This window comes from Atheta coriaria, unplaced genomic scaffold (assembly GCF_025399875.1).
Source record: "Atheta coriaria isolate IRGN ID8LTWV9N9 unplaced genomic scaffold, Caltech_Dcor_3.1 hic_scaffold_4_pilon, whole genome shotgun sequence".
Taxonomy (NCBI): domain Eukaryota; kingdom Metazoa; phylum Arthropoda; class Insecta; order Coleoptera; family Staphylinidae; genus Dalotia; species Dalotia coriaria.
The window spans coordinates 3,972,914-3,992,639 of record NW_027045446.1 but is presented as its reverse complement, the minus strand read 5'-3'; the positions used below and the strand labels follow the sequence as shown (position 1 = coordinate 3,992,639).

Here is a 19,726-nt window from a genome sequence, read left to right as displayed (position 1 = left end):
AATGTAAATATGAGGCGGGCTGGTGACAAGCGCAATATGCATACCTTCAGTTTATTTGATTATTTGATAACAGAGTAAAATGAATAATATCGTTAAAAATCTCATCATTCGTAGACTAACTAGAACGCCGTCAACTCATTATTGCTCGTGTTTAGTAAAATTTTATTATCCCCGCTTGGAATGTCATTCAAAAAACTAAATTTGGTCTCACGTACCGGTTAGAAGCAACCCCTATGTACATATCTTACAAACAATAATTTAAACTTCTTAGCATTACATCAATAGATCATTATCAAATAAATAATATCAAACAACAATTTTAGATGAATTTGTGCGATAAGTAAACACTCACAAGTCACGGCCCTAACTATAATTACAAATATAATATATACAACATCAGTCTTGAAAGATTGGCCTCCGTTTTGTAGAGGTTGCACCTGCTACGCTCCCTCCACTTGTACGTCGCGCGTGACAGTAAAGTACTTACTGGTTTCGTCCGACTGACTCTTAGAAATCACTTAGGAACATAATGAGTTCGTTTAACAACATTACAAACGCATGCAATTCTGCTTAGATCGGCACTGATTTATTAGCATTGGGGTCGGCGCGCCTCTTCTCCCAGCGGTTGATCCAGTTGAGTGGATACGTGAGCATAGCCGAGAAGAGAATCAAGCTGCCGGAGAGGTAGAATGAAGCGTCATAACTACCAGTAGCATCTTTGAACGCCCCCGAAATGGGCGCTCCGACGGCGGCTGCCATTCCCTGGAACAACAGCAGCAGTCCAAACGCATTCGTTAGCTTCTCTAAACCGAGAAGTTCGACGACCAGAATTGACCTCAGCGACGCAAAGCAGGCTGCAAATAAATTTAGATTAGAACTAGACGTGGCGAAAATAGAAATGAGTACACTCACAAATTGCAAGACCAAAAATGCAGGAGTAGAAGAACTGGTATTCCTGCGACGAGGAGAATCCGCTCATGATTGTCGCAATGCCTCCAATAGATATAGCGATATTGTTCACCATGAGAGTGGATATTTTGGGGAAGAAACTCAACGACCCGCAAAGAATCCTACCAACTGTATTGGTGATACCAATCGCTGAGAGAAGATATGTTGCTACGTCTTCATTCCAACCGTAGATGGTACTAGCGCGATCAGCAATGTACATGAATGGTACGTAGAAACCCATCATGGTGAAGAACCCGCTGAGGGCAAGAAGAATAAAGGATGGTGATTTCAACAGACTCACATCCAACATGGTTGCAAGGGTACGACGGACAGCTTCAGGGCAAAGTGTGCACTGACGGTTTTCTTCAACCTCTTCTTCAATATCAGTCTTAGTAGGAAGACGTGTTACAGATAGATGGTACTTCAACGAAGTTTGTGATTGGTACTGAGGAAGACGCGTAAGGGAAGCACCAAAGAAAATATCATCTCTGTACATGGGTCGATTGACGTCTGTGAGTGTCCCGCGGCGAGACCTAGAATGTCCTCCAACTTCAGAGTTGGTCCTGGTTCGGTGATAAGAAGGTCGGCGGCTGGGAACAATAACAGGCGTAGAACCCTTGCTCTGAAGCAAAGGTTTGTCAGAGTCTTTCAAGAATGGCACACTTAAACGTTTCTCCATCACTACTGGTGGTGCGGTATTTCCGGTTTGGGGTACGGTGATTGTGTGATACACATCCGCTACAGTAGGATAATCCGCGTTGTTGTTAGCACCTAAGATCTTATTAATAGTGGTTTGGCTGTGGTGAAGAGAATGGTGACTGTTGGCAATGTGCTTCAGTGCATTCTCCATCTTAATACGTGTCTGCGGAGGTAATTTTGCACTGTCCATGATCAATTCTTTACGTTCAGCGTTTTTAAGGTCTTTCACTTTCGTGGGTTTCACCGGGCGGAAGAGAGATCCGTAGAAGGCACAGGTTCCCACTATAGCACCTTGCACCAAAAGGGCCTTACGCCATCCCATGGCTTCAATCAGAGCGGTGCAAATTGGAGCAAATAAGAAGGTACCAATTCCTGACCCGCATACACCGATACCAGTCGCAAGGGCGCGATACTTTTCAAAGTAGAATCCAACCGTGATCACAGACGGAACGTAGATGAATCCAAAACCGATACCTGCAAGTTGCAAAAATGCATATTGTTAATTTCCTATTTGATAGAGACGTAGAATCAAACTGAAATGATTCGAAAGATGATCTGATTAATTATTCTTGGCCTTTGATGCGAATGGACGACACCTAGCAACTCTCCACATATCAGCGAAAATGAGTACATTCGAGAAACGAATTGCGAGCATTCAATGAATCGATCGTGGCAACAACAAAAATGGCGTGAATTGTGAGAGATAGATGATCGACAATATGCACGATCGAAATAATAATCTGAATACTAACCTCCTAGGATACCGTATGAAAGATATAAGTATGAGACACTGGTAGAAAAGTAGGATAACACGAATGCAGCTACACCCAATATGCTACCAAGGATTGCTACCAAACGGAAGCCGTACCGGTTAGCCAAGGCGCTCGCGAATGGGCCGGTCATCAGATAAAATCCAGACATTAGGAGCCGACCAGAGTGATCTCGGCGCTGGACGAGTTGAACGTGGAGGCAATTTTCGGAATGAACATGCCGAATGAGAATATAATACCATCCACTACCATGTTACACGCGAAGGAAGCGGCGACGACCACCCAGCCCCAGCCGCCATCCGGCGGTACCACCACCTCGGCGTCTTCGGCCACCTCGTCCACGACGGCGGCGATCTCGTCGGCCGCCTTTGATTCGCCATTCCCAACATCGGTACCATTCATCTCCTGCTCCTGGGCGGGCACCAAACTGTAGCCATTCTCGGCCGTTTCCGGAGGCACACCATTAGGTGGCGACATTTTAAATTCTGAAATTGCACAAATATTACCATCATTAATCATGCATACCGTTTTGTAAACAATTTGTAAACCGCGCACGTGTTTTCGATTTTCTGCGGAATTACCGATTACGTCTTAACTTGTCAAAGCACGTGCTCCGTTACAAGTTATATCATCGCACCTGAACGTGGTGGCATTCGTTCTATTAATATTGTTAATTTTTTCTAATTATCGCCGCAATTATATACGAAATAATCAATTAGATTGCGTGGCGTAGACAATCGTGTGATTCTCAACGCCTTGGCACCGACAAAGTGAAGAACATGTACTCGTTACAGAAGATGTTTTAATTAGCCTGACATTAAACAGCATTTCAAGGCCGCTCGTCATTATAAAACACATGTACGTCATTATAACGGATGCATGGTGGAAGTTTAAGTCACAATCGTTCTTTTGGACGAAAAAAACATTTAGTATTTCCGGTATAGAATCTTTTTTTTCACTTCCTGAGAGCTTGAAACATTAAACTTTGTATACGCCATTGTTGTCAGTCGGTTAATTCGCAAAATGCGTGCCAAACGAAATTAGCATTTCCGGCAATTGTCGGTTAACGAACAGAAAACGAAAATCGTTAAATTTCATTTTGTGTGCGCTTTAACTTATCAGTTAAAAACGTTAGAGTTTTTAACCTATTTGAGTGATATATGTATTTGTTTAGCGCAACTAAATATTTTGATATCAAACATTTATAAGTTTAGATAGTGCAATCGCACCTTGATGGAAATATTCCTTCTCAAAGTTACAACTTTGTTAAAAATGTGTTTGTATATTCAAAGTGAACGTTTCACGTAATTCCCCGTGCAGTGACCACTGCGTGACCAGTCTAATCCGATAATTATTAATATTTAGTCGATTGTACCGGCCGTGTGAATGCGATAGATAGATTTTGCAAATGTCGAAAATATGCGTGTTTTGTGAAAGTTGTGTGTGAATTATGATCGGCGCACTGAACTTGTTTCGTCGTTTCGTTGTTTGGCTGTTTCGCTGCGCTTGCGAGGTTTGCGAACTTTTGGCAAACCACATCGTGAATGTAATTGCTGTTCGCTGTTCACAATGGCGATTAGAAATACACCGGCGAATGGTAAACGTTCACTCGTCGCACGCGGAACGCAACACGGTCATGGCCACAACGTGTAAATAAATAAGAGTTGATACAATGCTAAAGTTTGTATTAAAAAAATCAAAAAATTTCGAGTTTTTTTTTTGCAAAACTTTTGATTTTTAAGTCTTTTTAAGTTTGAAAAAAACTTAAAAGTTCCGTTTCCAATTTAACCATCTATAAATAAAAATGTCCCCCAATTTCCTGAGTCTTTGACTATTTCGCTCATTCGCTCAACTGTTTGTCAACATGACTTGCAGACACGCACACCACCGGAGACAACGGCCGCCGACCTAAAAATGCATGGCGGAATGCCGGCGCGCCAGGCGAAAGGGAGGTTATTTATAGGCTTCGACCACGTGCGCGGTTCACTAACCCTACGCATGCAACTTTGCACGTACCATTTTACCAAAAATTCGACCACATTCGGGGCGCGTTATGCAACAGATGCTCGCCGGGACGCTCGTGCCGCGGATGTATTGCAACACACACACACAGCTGCTTACACAATTTTGACAAACTTTTATTTCCACAGGTAATATCCGTACCGGTTTTTTTTTGAAAATTGCAAATGAAATTACAAGTGACTTTTAAACAGGTTTGCATTAATCGGACACCATCTGCGTGCACAAAATGAAACTTGCTGATTGAGAAAAAAATATCAAGTGCATAGACTTCCGGTTTAATAAATGCACATGTGGCGGGAATTTTATGCAACGTGCTTAGATATGTTGAAAAACACCAAAACACCAAAACCGCTTGTTTTTGACGTACAAATAGCAGCGTAATCATACGTAATAATTGTTATTGTGTTTTAGTTGAACCGCGATAACAATTCGCGTTTGCGCGCGTTACATTTTACGACCTGTCACAATTGTCGTCCGTCGTGCCTCGTGCGCTTCGGCGCTCTTATTACCTACAAAAAAAATGAGACTTTTTTCGGTTTTCAAGCGTCTTATCTAATCCTAACTGCGTCGGCGCGCGGGCGAGCTGCCGGTTTTTATTCTGTTTTTACACGAAAATAATAAATATTTATGACCGAACCGGTCGGCGTTGGAAGCGTTGGAATTTCGCTGCGACGCAAAGTGCGCGCTCGGCGAGTGTCCCGACTCTCAAAGCGTGTGAAGTTGTATCGTGTTTTTGATTTCGTTTTCGTGTTACAGATACCGATTGTGTTCATTTCCCATGTGATACGGGGACGCGTGAGGAAGCGCGCTTTGGTTATGGCCGGTCGGGCATCATCGCACATTTCGAAATTCCTCGTGGTGCGTAAATTACATACCGGGCGCCCCTTGCCGGTCCCTTTTTCCAAGAATTCAATTTTTGGGTGCTGCGAGTTGTAGTAAAATTTTTGGCGCCAAGAATGAATCTTTTTTACCTCTTAAGTAATAGATTACTTTTAGATTACTTTAATGTAAAAATAATTTAATTTTATTTTTATTATCACCCGCCGAAAATTTTATCACATTTTTTTAAATTAAAATTTTTTGTGTTTGTAACTTACCTTAAAATACCAATTAGTTTAATTAATCCACTTAGTATAATGTTGTTTCGCTTAATGAACTTTCGCGATAAAAACTCGATTATTTTTTGTTTCAATTTTGAGCGTGTTTTGCGATAAAAGCTCTCGACGCGTGCGTCGTACGTGCTAGCGACTGACTGGTTGCTGGTTGGCCGTTGGAACGCACTATACACTACACACGGGACGAAAAGCAAAGGTTACTATATCTGCTTCCCCCTACTCGAAGACAACACACATGCACACATCGCACTCTGCTAGTACATAAGCTATAAAGCGACTTTTCGAAATTCTTGCGTATATTTTTAATTGTTTTCATGCGGATTCGAATTCGAGCTGAGCGCGAGTGGCGCGCGCATCGCCTGATAATTTCTATCACTACGCGCTGGAAACCGCCTCCCGTCGCCTTCGCCACCGCCGGCACCATCGACAGAGTGAACTGTTGACCGCACGAGGCTATAAAGTGATAAATTTTTGCGCACCACACACGAGCGGTGATAAGCGAAATGCGAAAAGTATTTAACTACTGGTATTAACAACAATAATAACTTTTTTTTTTCGAAAAATAAAAATTCCAGGAGAATTTTGACGCGCTTGCGCATGCATCGAATTTAATTTGATTAACTACTTGTTTTCTTTAGTACGCGGTGCGTTTGACAGATAGCATGCATTGTATTTTAATTTCTCTCGCGCATAATGTTTATTATCACTGCTGCTTCCTTTGACCCATAAATATTGATTGACACAGTCAGGCGATTGTCCGAAATGCTCGCGAAAAAAGGTGGGCTGGTCGAAAACTAGAGGCAGCAAAGAAAAGAACACTTGGTTGTCAAAAGTACGAGTATCATGACAAAATGCCGCCACGAGGCGTTCAAAAATGGTTGGCGTGCGACAGATGTTGAATCTGTTAAATTTCATAGTTTAGAGTTGAATTATTCGAACACATTGCCATCACAAGCAAGTTTAATTCATGAACTAATTAAATATCAACTAAATTAATATTAAATTAAGCAAATCCTAAAATTTTTGAGTGATTTAGATTGAAATGATTGACATAACCTCAAAATTTACACCAAATAGTTTAAAAGTGAGGTTAAGTCTAATAGAATATTTATTACAGCTTAATAATTTTCACTTAGCAATAAAACAAAATTTATTTGTTGTTTTAGATGGTGCGGAATATTTTATTTGCAATAGCGATTTTATTGTTCAATTTAGTGATAAGTATTATAACGGACATACCAGACACTTAAACAGGCTCCATCATTGTGAAGTAGGCGATATTAAATTTATAGGAGGTAGATAAATCAGTTTTTATGGAATTTTTGATTTTTTAAACATTAAATAATACCCACTTAATTGAAGTATTACGAAATATCGTAGTAAATCTACGTTTACGATCAAATAATACTTGAATTGAGTGATATTAATGCAATTAAAAAAATCAATTCCACGTTCCACTTGAAAATGGCTGATATAATTGTTGAAATATCAATGACAGCAACATTTTAGTACATTATAAACATAAGTTCAAAGATTAAGCACTACTATGAAACTTCAAACAAGGTAATTCACATTTATGTATTGTCACTAAATGTTGAGATGCAAATGATAAGATAAATTACAAACTGATATCAATTGTGGTGATATAAAGTTGTAAAATTATATTTTGACATCTTTACAACACAAATATTTAAAGTTTATGAAAAAACTTAAGCTTAAAGTATTAATATTGAGTATTAAAGAAGTGACAGTTGAAAATTGTAACACTGTAGGTTATATTTTGACATCTACTCAATGTATGCAACCTAATAAACGTTTTTCTTCAAGAATTTAACTCATAACCTTGAAAATAGCGATCAATCTTTCGTCAGTTGACAGTGTTGCATTTTTCTCTGTCAAGTTAGTGTTCCATTTAAATTCTAAATATTTATGTTAAAACCAGATGTGATATTATTGAATATTTCAACAACAAATTATTACGACAATGTAGGACAATAAAAGTTTATGTAAATAATTACGCCAGTAGCTAAACAAGCAAACAAGTGACGTACTGTCATCGAATCGACAAAGAGAGTACAAAGTATGAAAGTTAAGCCTCAACAAATATTAATAATTAATATCAAGTAATGACGATTTTTCTGTGAAATCTCTAATAAGTTCCTTAATTTCCATTTAAGGTTGTTTGCTTGCTTTATCAGCACTTTATTTCGTTCTAAGTACAACATTCAATTTTCTAGTGCAATACTATTACCGATTGCTACATTGCCAATATGATGATAATTGATAAACAAACAATACGGAAATCACACTTTAATTATGTAAATGATTCATGTGTTCAAAGAAGGAAGACTTTGATCTAAAATTTCTTAGAATTCTTTTTTTCTTGTTGCTAACTAACAGATTCCTTTGGTAATAAAAAAATTGCATTTTTATTCAATTATCATAACTCAACACTGTTGCAATCGTGGTTGCATGGCTGCAATTAGCAATGCAAATTCGAAATTGTTTGTTGTAAAAAACAAGTTCTATTACAAATCAGCTGACATCTCGAGATTACTTTAAAATTTAGATTTGTCGAGATTGCAAGCGTTGCCACTTGATCGATTTGAAGAAAAAATAGCACAAACAATGCAACATGTGATGTGTGATTAGTGATAAATTGAGATTCATTGATAATTCTCATGAAAATGTTTGTTTAGTCAAGGTTTTTACTGAAATATGCACCGAGAGAGGCTCTCAAGCTTTCTTTGTGCGAGGACGAGTTCACAAGTGTTCAGATAATAATAATAATAATCTGGAGTTATTAAAAGCTTAGGGAGAATTAACCTGAGTCTTTCTTCAAGTGAATGAATCAGTTCGTAAATTATATTTGTCTGCTAAATATAATTAGAGATATTATTAGAGACAATAGAAGTCATATACTTTTGTTTATTGCAAGGAAACAAAAGATATTGTTAAACTCATTTATAAACTGAACTTCTATTATTACTTTTAACTTTAATATATCATGACTTCGTGTATCATGATATCAAGCAAAATGTCAAAAATTAAATAAAACTTTTTTGAAGTGAATCGAAATGTTACCCACTGCATTGTTGCCATTTTACGACAGCACCTGTCAAACGGTAAAGTTTGCAGTGTTGCCAATTATGTAAAATGCCATAACCTTATCTAGGAATTAATTTTTATTTTTCAAAACCCCTTTTCTTTGGTTATATGCCATAAAAAGCAAATATTTTTGAATTTTGCATTGAAAATTTGAAGTTATGTAAGACATTTAAAAAACTTGATAAGATAATAGTTATTTCTAAGCGCATTTAAAATTTTAAAAGTAAAAGTAAAACAAAAATGTATTACGTGTTTCATTACGTATGTATTTGAGTAAATCTACGTAAACATTGTCAAATAATTTGATAAACTCTTCTCTATTGTCCATTAAATATTGCCTTTATATATATTATTAACTTTATGTTTAAAAATAAGCTAAAATCTAAAAAAACGCGATTGGATTCAAAAATAAATTAAAGTAACATGTTAACAAAATGTTTTTGACCAAACAATTTGCAATTTTTGATAATATTTAGGTCACTTGATAATACACATCGAGGTTTATTAGCATGATCCACACAGTTGAAAGTTCAAGCGTGATAATCACACATTTTCATATAACATAGGAATATTTCTCTTATTCTCCGCAATCCACTGTTGACAAGAGCATTCATCTCAATAAACAAACAACGAAAATAAATTCACATTCGATTGATTTAAAATAGCGTCGTTTCTCAGGAATCAATTTTTGTTTATACGCAGTTCCAGTTTGATAACAAGAATTACATACAACATAAAATTGTTGTGCAAGTACCATATTAATACACAAAGTTGTTGACCTATCCTAAGCGTCGGATAACAAACTAACGAATGTCGACATGGCAACAGCGTGCCGCAAACAAAACGATCTCGTAAATTATTTAAATCATCGCGTAAAAAAGCGTACGGCAGTTTTATTTCATATAAGTAAGTGCACATCGTAATATTTAAGCGCACACACAATTTTATTTAAACAATATATGATGGAATGAATAGATATAAATATTAATGTAGTCAATAATATTCGTTTCGTGTGGCGCATGGAAAATAACCGATAAATTATTATATAACTCGTGCTGGAATTGTAAAATATTCGATAAAATTAATATTCGAGTGGAGCGAATAATGTTTAATTAAAAACGGAGGCTCGGCTTTTACGTCACCATCGTACAAGTTCAAATATTGTTTACTCTTTTCTTATAAAAATGTGGTTGTAGTGATATTGTATTTGCTGCAGTTTTGTAATTAATTCATGAACATGTTTGCCGCGGAACTAGTGATCATGGATTACAAATTTGCAAACGCTACGGCCGTAATTTGCGTATTAATTAATTTATGCTGTGATGCTGTGAATGGCGTGATTTTTATTTTTATCGTTAATTTATTATCTATTCGAATCATATTATACTGCAAGCAAAATATGAAAAATATGAAATTTTGATGGAATTTGAACTGCAAGTTTAGGTTTTGACAAGTTTAGGTTATGTTAAGATTAAGTTATGTTGATTGGTCGTAGATGGCGACACAATAACAACACTATTGTCAAATGGGTTGCATAAAGTAGAAATTAACCTTAATCATGACTACTATCATAAAATCAATGAATATTTTATAAATTATTAGTAATATAATTATCATATTGAGTTAAAATGATGATCAAGTACTTTCTCGTAGCCACAGGAATCCAGTTTTCGCGTATTTTATAGAAAATGTCATGTTTTTTTACTCTCAACCTTAAAGTACTTCCTCACTACATTTTTTTACGAGATGTACTTAAATCTAAGTAATAATTAAACTTTTCGTCGGAAATAATGAGCAAATAAAATTTATTAATACTGCACAATTTAAAAAATCACATATTACATGATCTAGTTTTCGTTATTATTAAAATAATAAAACGAATATGCCAAGGTTGCATCCAGTGATATAATGAATGCAAAACTTGTTTAAATAAACCGTTTTTTTTTTATTGTTTTATATCAAAATACATGTTATTTCGAAAGTGTGATATTTATTGCTCACGGAATTTTAGCCCATAAATTTTAATAACTTGTCCAAGAGAATATCTAGAACATTTCAACAATTAGTATCATTTATTATAAATATAATGGTAAAAGTGCTTTGTCATTACCTACTATGTTAAACATCTGCTAATACCAACTAAAAACCTAACCACTTAACAGCGTAACTGTTAATTGTTTATGAAGAATATAATGAAACAAAAACGTCAAAAGTGTAAAACACAAAAACCCTTCGACATGCGTCACTAAATATCGTAATTAAAACATGTGGGACATTATATAAACTCACACAAACGATGTGAGTGTATCACGGGTCGTATTTTCCCACAAAATTATTGCAAATATAGTAAATATTAAAAAATTTGTTCTACCACACGATAAATTTTTTAAAAAAGTGTACAATACGTAATTTGACGCGAATTACATAGCACAACTGTTGCTATTTGAATTAGGTATCACTTGTTTCTGTTATAATAATCATTTCGTGAATATGTCGCGTTTGTTTAACATTGTTACAACAATAAATTACTTGCATTATGTCGCGAATGCTACTTGAAGTGTGGAAATGTAACTTTTCCATTATACACGTGTGTTGACATCTTTAATATTTATGTCAAGTGATTGATAGTGTGTTAAGGACTTTTTAGTGCAAATGAATCAACTAGATTTTGTGTAAAATTAATATTTTTTTATGTTTTACCCTTTGTGTTGCATTGCAGTTGGTTCACAATCACAAAAATTTTAAATTCACTTTTTTAATTTAGATTACAGTAGAATCCGTTTATTATGACTCCGCTTATATTGACCAACCGGTTATTATGACGTAACTACACTACGAAGTTTGGTTTTCATATAAAATTCTTTTTAAAAAAGTCGGATATAATGACTTCGCTTACAGTGACATGTCGCTTATTATGACCTATTTTTATAGATTATGTCCGGTTATAATGACCAACATGATTCTTTACACCTCCGGTAATGTTCGTTGATTCCCGAAGACGTTCGACACGTGGCGAACTTTTTATATTTATTGCTACATTTCTTTTATGATTGTCAAATTACTTTAATGTATTTACTATCGGAAAGACCAAATGCTTAAATAATAAACATAAGCATTCGGGCAGCAGTACCTTGACCACGACTTAATCCGTATTTTCCATTAATCCGTATTTTCCAAATTAACCTTCTGGTCTGTTTTTCACCCTCATAAACCAATTAAATCTTAACCAATCCTGTCCTAGCAAACCAAGTAACATGACCGATTTTCTTACCTTAATGGTGTTATTCTGAGCAGCACCCGAAGTGCCGTACTGTCGAACGAAGGCAAATTGCAATTCTGAGTGCCCAACGGAGGTCTTTTGGAGGGTTCGGGTCGCCTCAATTTTTCGAGCAGCTTGAGGGTGCCGATAGCCTTCGTAACATGTTGTACGCATGCGCTGCTCTCTTGGCGCGGGTGAAACTGCCTTACCGCAGCTCTTCGTTCTCACTCACAACCGCACTCGGTCGTCTGCTGTCTCAGTCTGCCTATTCATCGAAATTGGTAAGTGGAATATTTTGCCGAGCCGTGTGCTCAGCAGATGTGAAAAAAGATGAAGATGACAAAGAATTGCACGCATCGAGTGTATCTGTATTTTTCAAATGCAAAATTCCACGTTTTCAAGCAAAATTTCAAATTAAAAAACTCCTAAAACAATAAATTTGAGATAAATATTTTGTCAATTTTTACAAGTATTTGCTGATAATGAGCCAAATACGTAGCATATAAAAGATTATTTATATTTTTGATTGTGTTTCTTCGAAGGTAATTTAAAAATCAAAACAATGAACAATAACAACTTTTGATTGCGACTTTTCAAACGTCAGTATTGAACCGAAATAGAAATAATAAGTATTAACACATATTTGTTGCATATTTGAATAATTGAAGAACCCATACATTTGAAACTCGCGCGCTTTCTGTCAAATTTTAGGGTGCAGCGGGATTGACTTTAGGTAAAGATATAGATGCGCGCTCAGAATACCACTTAAGGCCGATCCATAACTTCGCCGTACGAAGCGTCTTGGAGCTTTCGTACGTTCGTTTGTTAAGTGGTGAACACAGAATCGCACCATAAATAACACAACTTTGAAATCTAAGAACAGTTCCTACTTATCTTCTCACAACTCGTCACGCTGCCCCAGATGAATTTATTGTTTGTGTCTAATTATTTGTGTCATGTATTTCTTGTGTTTGTTACTGTGCAAAAAATGTTTATTTATAATAGTATTAGAGGCTGTTTTTACAATAAAATAAAAAAACAAAAGCAGACAAAAATGACAGATTATTTAAAACAGTAAAAAATACTCTTGTATGTGTAATTATGTGCAATTTTGATTTTAATTTAATATGTATGTATACATTTATATACATTTGTAATTACGGTGTTTTTATTTCACAAAACGGTTTGTATGACGTCCGCTTATTATGACGTGTTTGTCAATTCCCTTCGATGTCATTATAACCGGACTCTACTGTATATAAAAACGTCGTTTTGTAATCTTACACATATGCATCAAGCGTCAATGCGTCATAACCTACAAAATACGTCAATTGTAAGCTGATAAATGAGGTTATGTAGGTTGATTTCCTCTACAGAACTAGAAACTCACGTTAAAAAGATCAAAAAACACCCGCTACTCTTGCTAAACTCATAAATTAATTCCCTTTTCTTAAGTAGAGTATAATTACTGAGTGTGTGCATATGTGACACTATCAATTAAATTAATTACTCCAATCAACACCGGTGATAAACATCAATTACATAAATCAACATTTGTATTCGCCGCGCATAATTCCGCATAAATAATTCTGCATATTATGATATAAATTGATAATTGCAGGTAGGTATGTGCAAATTTTACTTTTACCATACCATATGCGTACTTGCTGCAATGACACGTGTGCGAAATAAAGAAGCAGATTACAAGAACCTAATCGACAAAAAATATGCAAACGTATGGCAATTTTCTAAATATGATATTTTTGCATGTGCGCAAATCGTCGACACGTAATTTCCATTACTATGCTAGTACATTTCAATGAATTTACTTAAGTTTAACACATGTTAATTCAATGGAAACAATTAGCGAGTTTTAAGAGTGCTAAAAACACGAATTTAACAAAAGTAACGCGGAAATACGACATGAAACAAAATTGACATAACCTATCATAACCTAAATGTCTACAGGGTAACATAACATAACTCAACTGGTCAAAATTGTTTTTTTTGTTTTAATTTTTACGTCTGGAAAACCGATGACTAATCCACAACATGTTAATACAACATGCCGAATTTTGCGTGTAAATTGCGCAAGCACATGAATATTCTGCATAATGAATGAAAACTAAAACATCCGTTTTGAATAATGTATTAATGCATCAGATTGCCACACATCCATCAAAGCCCTACCACACAGCCGACCTACACGCAACAAAAATTCGATTTCGGCGTGTTTGACACGTCTTACATCATCAATCAATACACAGCTTATATAGATATATCTATCCTACACAAATTTCGTGCTCTCAACTTTCTCGGATTCTCTGAATGAATGAATATTCATTGCATTGCCTTCCACACAACAACCAACAACACACGGTTCATATCGACGTGTGTATATGAAGTATGAATGAATCGGATTGTCTGTGACTGGGAGTGCAACCAACCTCTCCAAGCAACGTTCGACTTCATTCAATGTTTCGACGCCGCTTCAACGTCCCAAGCCAGATAACTTGACTTTAGTTAAGATGGGTTGCGTAATCCGGCCGCATTTTTATTTTATTTTTACTTACCTACCTTCTTTTTCTTTCGGGCGCACACAGAGGCGCAGGATTTCAACGTTTACATAACGATATGAATAGAAAATGTGCTCAAACATGCAAACAGTTATGTCGTCTCTATGGAAGTACAGTTTATGATACTCATATGTGTCGAGGTGTGTTTAGTTCATTCACAGCTTTCATTTCACTGTGATGAATATAGTATTCATGGAATTCAAGTGCAGAGAAATTTTTTTGCAAATTTTTAGAAAAATTAATTTTTTTCTGAATATTTTCTGATAATTTCTCTTGTATCATATAATAATTAATACTAATTGTGTTTATTCACAGCTTTCTTCTATTATTTTACAATAATTGAAATAATTTTGATTAAATTTTGGCAATTTATTCCAATTTTTTTGCGAAAATTTCATTAATTCATTCTTTTCTCATTATTTTCTGATCCATACTCCTGTATCATACAAAAATTAGTACTAGTTTTGTTCATACTCATCTTTTTCCCACCATTTTACTCTGATAAAACAAATGTTTGCAATTTTTTAATTACTTATCTCAGATTGATTCCTTTTAGATTATTTCCTGATCATTACTCTTGCATCATACAAAAATTAGTACTATTCCAGTTAATTCATATGAAGTAAAAAAAAAGTTAATTATAAGCATGTACAGTTTTTTTTTTACATTTGTAAGTCGTAACAGAATGCCGTGGTTGCATCAGCCGAAATCGATCAGCATATAGGCGCGCAAGGCACAATAGTTTAAATATTTAATAAGCAATAACAATAACATCGGGCAGCTACCATCGTCATTACGTACATAATCGTAATGAAAACGCTGACGATATAATGCAATTTTATTGTGGCGATTGGAGCAAACGCGGTTCGTTTAACTTTGAGCGCTTCAACATTTATCTGTTTTTAATTGCGCCGTGCGGTTCCGCATAATGTGATTTATGTGCTTCAATCGAACACCGAGATTTTTATTGCTTTTGTTGGAATTGTTTTATGAACGGATGGAAATTTCTAACGATTAATTTAGTTCTATTAGTGGAAATAGTAAATGTGTCACATTCTTCAATGTCCATTGAATTCTTCACTATTAAATTACAACAAAAAATATTTTTTTGTAAAAACAGAAAGTAATACTCAAAAGTACAATATTTAAGCATATTTTGCATAAAATATTGTTAATTTTATTATTATTCGCATTGTCAAGGACGATTTTAACGGTTTTTGTTTTTGTTTCAATCACAAAACTTTTTGTTTCTAAGTTTTACAATGGGAAATTTAAAATTTTCACAAAAACAAAGAAATATACTCCAAAAGAACAATTTTTCATCGGTTTTTGAATAAACTATTGCTAATTTTATTAACATTTATATTGTCTTGTTCATGTATCACTTTTTTTCTCTCTGTGCTTGTAGAGAAGGTCAGTTTTATGTAAAAAAAAAAGAACTTGCAATAAAAGTCCGACCATGCATGCATTCTTGGGCAATTTCTTCGGTCGGCAAAGATTTGGGACAGTGCGCACAAGGTCGCCTCAAGTTCTCGTTCTCAAGCACACGCTACTTCTTCTCGTCTCTGCGCACGCCAGCGGCTGTTAAGAAATCGTTGAACTCTTCATATCGATAGATAGATAGCGCGCTCGCGCCATCGAAGAACAAGAAGGAGAGCGCCGAATGCCCATTACTGGTTTTAAATTATGCCCGCATGCATATGTGAACACAACAGTGTGTCCAACACATGGATTCTTATACACGCGCATGTATTGTGCATGCCGGGCGCGTCTATTTTTAGAATTCGTGATACTAAAATCGTAATGCTCAGCGTGCGCAACTAATTCCAGCGACGTCGGCCGGAGAACGCGAGGAACTCACACACACATGTGCAGACAGTATGTTCGAAAGCAATGCGTGCAATGAACTTTTAAGTCAAGTGTGCGCGAATTGTGAATGCGAAACATCTTGTAGACTTAAGTCTCTTCTGGAGTTGTTGGCGGAGCCGTGGAACGCGTCCGACCCGCGTGGTTTTAATTGCGTTGCGGCGGGCAATGTGATTGTTATGGCGCGTCGTCTTTCTCCATTCACATCTTTCGACATTACTTTTCAGCGTAAAACACACTCCAAGAGCGAGGACAAGCGGTAGGTAAACTTCGAATCCGCGAATGCGCAGTTTACGACTTGTGTGGTCATTAGGACGAAACAAAACACAAAATGCGTCATGAACCAACCGAAAAAATGATATAATAACAAGTTAAACACTTTTAATTTGTTTTTATTCTTTTCTGAATTATTTTTTATGTTTCTGTTGAATGTTGAGTCAAATTTGTATTCAATTTAATCAATTTATGCAAGTTTTGGTCTCAATTTATCAAAAAACAGTTCAAATAGTTTGAAACAAACATAAACTTGATAAAGTGGGATATTTTAGATTCTTGAATCAATCGAAATGTCCAATTAGAGTGTGTGTGAACTGAGAAAGATTGAGATTAAGGCAATTTTGTCCAAAAACGGCATCAAAACGAAATTTCTCCGAAAAGAAAGTTGCAAACTTTGCATTTATTCGCTGGATACTTCATATAAGGCGATTAATCACTTAATCTGATGCGTGATGATACGTTTTATTAAATGAGTATCAATTTTAATCAAATTAATGTTTAATTAATATAGTAAAAAATGAAGGTTAAATTTCATCAATTTTGCGCAGTCTGCAAGTATTGAAGCGTTTCTTGCACATTTTTTCCTTATAGAATTCCATTGACTAAACAAATAAAACTTGCAAAACTTGCAATGTGTACTAAAGTAGTACATGCGCGGTATGTAAGTAATGCCTCTGTTCGGCGCGCAAAAGTCAGTGGAAAAGTACCAGAGGTAATTTAAACGACGGGTTTGTGAGTTCGCACTTCTTGCACGCGGATAAAATTGAAGGCGAAGAAGTTAAATCAGTTCAATGCCATCGAGAGTTTCGACTCTGATTAAACAAAAACAATTTCAATTTGACCAATCAGAGTAACGACTCACTATTGCGTAACAAATAAATACGCAAAACGAAAAAAAATTGATTTGCGCGTTAAAATTAAATCCTATTTGATAATTTTAATTACATGTACATTTTCGTGAATAAAATAAACGTTAGCTTGCAAAATTTAACAGGAAGCGGATGCTTTTAAGTGATTAAAACTCCTTTTGTTTAAGGAAACAACAGGATACAATTTGCAAAAGAAAGACATTAATAAATTACGCATCGTAAACTTTTACCAAATTTGTAAATAAGTAATAAATCATTTTCCGGTGTTTGTACCAAATAGTTTACACTCCCTGATGTTGAATTGCCATTTTTTATACAAATTATTGTATCAAATCATTTATTCAGTCATAAATTACGTTTTGCTTACTTCGATAAAGTTGAAAAATTGTTACAAGTGTGGAGATTAACAGGTTAGTGTTTTTTGTAACATTTTTGTGATTATTTTTTGTCTTTTCACGATGTATTTCATGAAATTTTCAGTCATTATCTGCGCGAGTGGTTAGTACTCGTCGTCAGTGTAATTATCCTCCTCATCGTCAGTGTATTCGTCTTCGTCGACGATCGATGCTTCATACTCGAGCATTTCTTGATCGGATAGATGCGATTGGCCTTCAATAAACGACGCAAACCTAAAGGAACAAATATTTATTGCAACATCTGAAAAGAATAAATTATTTAAGAAAGTGTTAGGCACCTCTTTGAATCTTTAAGTTTGGAGACAATTTTCCATTGGTTACATTCCGGACTGGAACAAAACGCTCGTAAATCTTCTAGAGCTTTGTTCGTTTCCTTCACACCTTGGTGGTAGTATTCGTCATTCGTTAACGGGACTATTTTTGGTGGAAAACGTGTTTGCCTAGGCGATCATATCAAAACCAAATTAATATCTTTACATAAATTTAGGAGCATTTGTAAATTTACCACAAACTTTTTGATTTGTCAATCCATTTTCGTGGGAATAAATGAAACAAAAGTAATACAACAATTTGACCCATCGCAGCCTCCTGAAACTGACTACTGAAGAAGATAAGACACATTGCGATAAGCTGCAGCGTCCATTGGATTAAATTCAACGTTCGTTTGTTGGAAACTGGACCCATACGATAACAAACTGCGGAAAAAAGTATTCACGGAGGTAAATAAAGTTTTTACAATTAAAATCAAGTACAAATACCTATAAAACTAATTATTCCTGTTATAAACGCATACCAAGCCACATGCGTCTGGTAACTTAAAAGAATAACTCGTACGTTCTCCCATAAGAGTTGTAGGATGTAAACCCCGACCGTCCAGCCGCACGCAACAACGCCGTACATCATTGGCTTCTGAAATTTTAATTTTATTGTTGATAATGATGATAATAGTACAATAATAAAAATTTCCTGTAAATAACTTACCCTTGGGAACAATTTGCTAACAAAGTAAATGAGAATAAGAAAAGAGGCACAAATTCCAAAGGTAATTCCACAAATGTAGTAAAACAAAGTATTTCTACTCATCCTTTGAGCATACATGAACAGCAAAATACCCAGAACAAGTCTCAAGACTTTCCAATAATCCACCCTTATAACATTCAGTTTAATGCTATAATTCTCAGTACTCTCTATGCCAATGCAACTGCTGTTAAAGGGATCCAAATTGAATTGTTTTTGCTTCCATGCAAACAAATTAATTCTCCAGCTTGATCTGTGCTCAGTGTATTCCTTAACAACCAAATTTGAGGAACTTGCTTCATAAACTTCATAATTATCATTTGGTACACTGATTTGTATCTGTGAAAGGACATTATTATTATTTGTTCTTAGTTTTCTTGAGGAAATAATTACATTAACAGTCTGCCACAAATGAACAATATACTTTGGCTTGCCAGTGTAGCAAAAGATCTGAAAACCCTCATCTTCAGGTACACGTTCATAGACATCACCAGGATTAATATAAAATGCTGTAGAAAATGTTTTTATTTAGAATTTGTATGATTTTTTAGTGCAAGATAACCTAACACTTACTGCGATATGCCGACGCTGAACACAGAAAACAAAATATAAGCAATAACCGCCTCATTCTTCTTAATCTTGAATCGCTCTTGGGTTCATTGGCTACCGACTGGGGCAATGAGATGAGTATTTGTTTAATGCAAGATATAAACCTGTTATTTTTAAACTAGACAGCACTTTCAAAACCTTCAAAACGTTACGCGATGTTTATGCGCGCGAAGTGT

The 19,726-nt window shown here is 35.5% G+C and overlaps 2 protein-coding genes across 2 annotated transcripts; both read right to left on the bottom strand.

Moving 5' to 3' along the window:
• Positions 1 to 37: 37 nt before the first annotated feature.
• Positions 38 to 5,826, bottom strand: LOC135791371 (monocarboxylate transporter 12-like). The gene is given in 5 exon segments (XM_065301753.1): positions 38 to 854; positions 913 to 2,121; positions 2,400 to 2,570; positions 2,573 to 2,902; positions 5,537 to 5,826. Coding segments are annotated over 4 exon segments (1,986 nt in total). The 5' UTR covers positions 2,895 to 2,902; positions 5,537 to 5,826; the 3' UTR covers positions 38 to 570.
• Positions 5,827 to 17,828: 12,002 nt separating this feature from the next.
• On the bottom strand, positions 17,829 to 19,716 carry Nemp (Nuclear envelope integral membrane protein). Its single transcript, XM_065300618.1, has 7 exons — positions 19,515 to 19,716; positions 19,335 to 19,450; positions 18,906 to 19,280; positions 18,683 to 18,833; positions 18,430 to 18,619; positions 18,203 to 18,364; positions 17,829 to 18,137 (listed from the first exon to the last, which is right to left on the bottom strand). The coding sequence occupies exons 1-7, from the start codon at positions 19,567 to 19,569 to the stop codon at positions 18,008 to 18,010; spliced, it is 1,179 nt and encodes a 392-aa protein (XP_065156690.1). The 5' UTR covers positions 19,570 to 19,716; the 3' UTR covers positions 17,829 to 18,007.
• Between the last annotated feature and the right edge of the window lie 10 nt (positions 19,717 to 19,726).

Coding starts and splice junctions, on each gene's coding strand:
- Nemp (XM_065300618.1), bottom strand. CDS start 19,569: ATGAGGCGGTTATTGCTTATATTTTGTTTTCTGTGTTCAGCGTCGGCA. Junction 19,281..19,334: donor ATTTGTGGCAGACTGTTAAT/GTAATTATTTCC, acceptor GTCCTTTCACAG/ATACAAATCAGTGTACCAAA. Junction 18,365..18,429: donor GACAAATCAAAAAGTTTGTG/GTAAATTTACAA, acceptor ATGATCGCCTAG/GCAAACACGTTTTCCACCAA.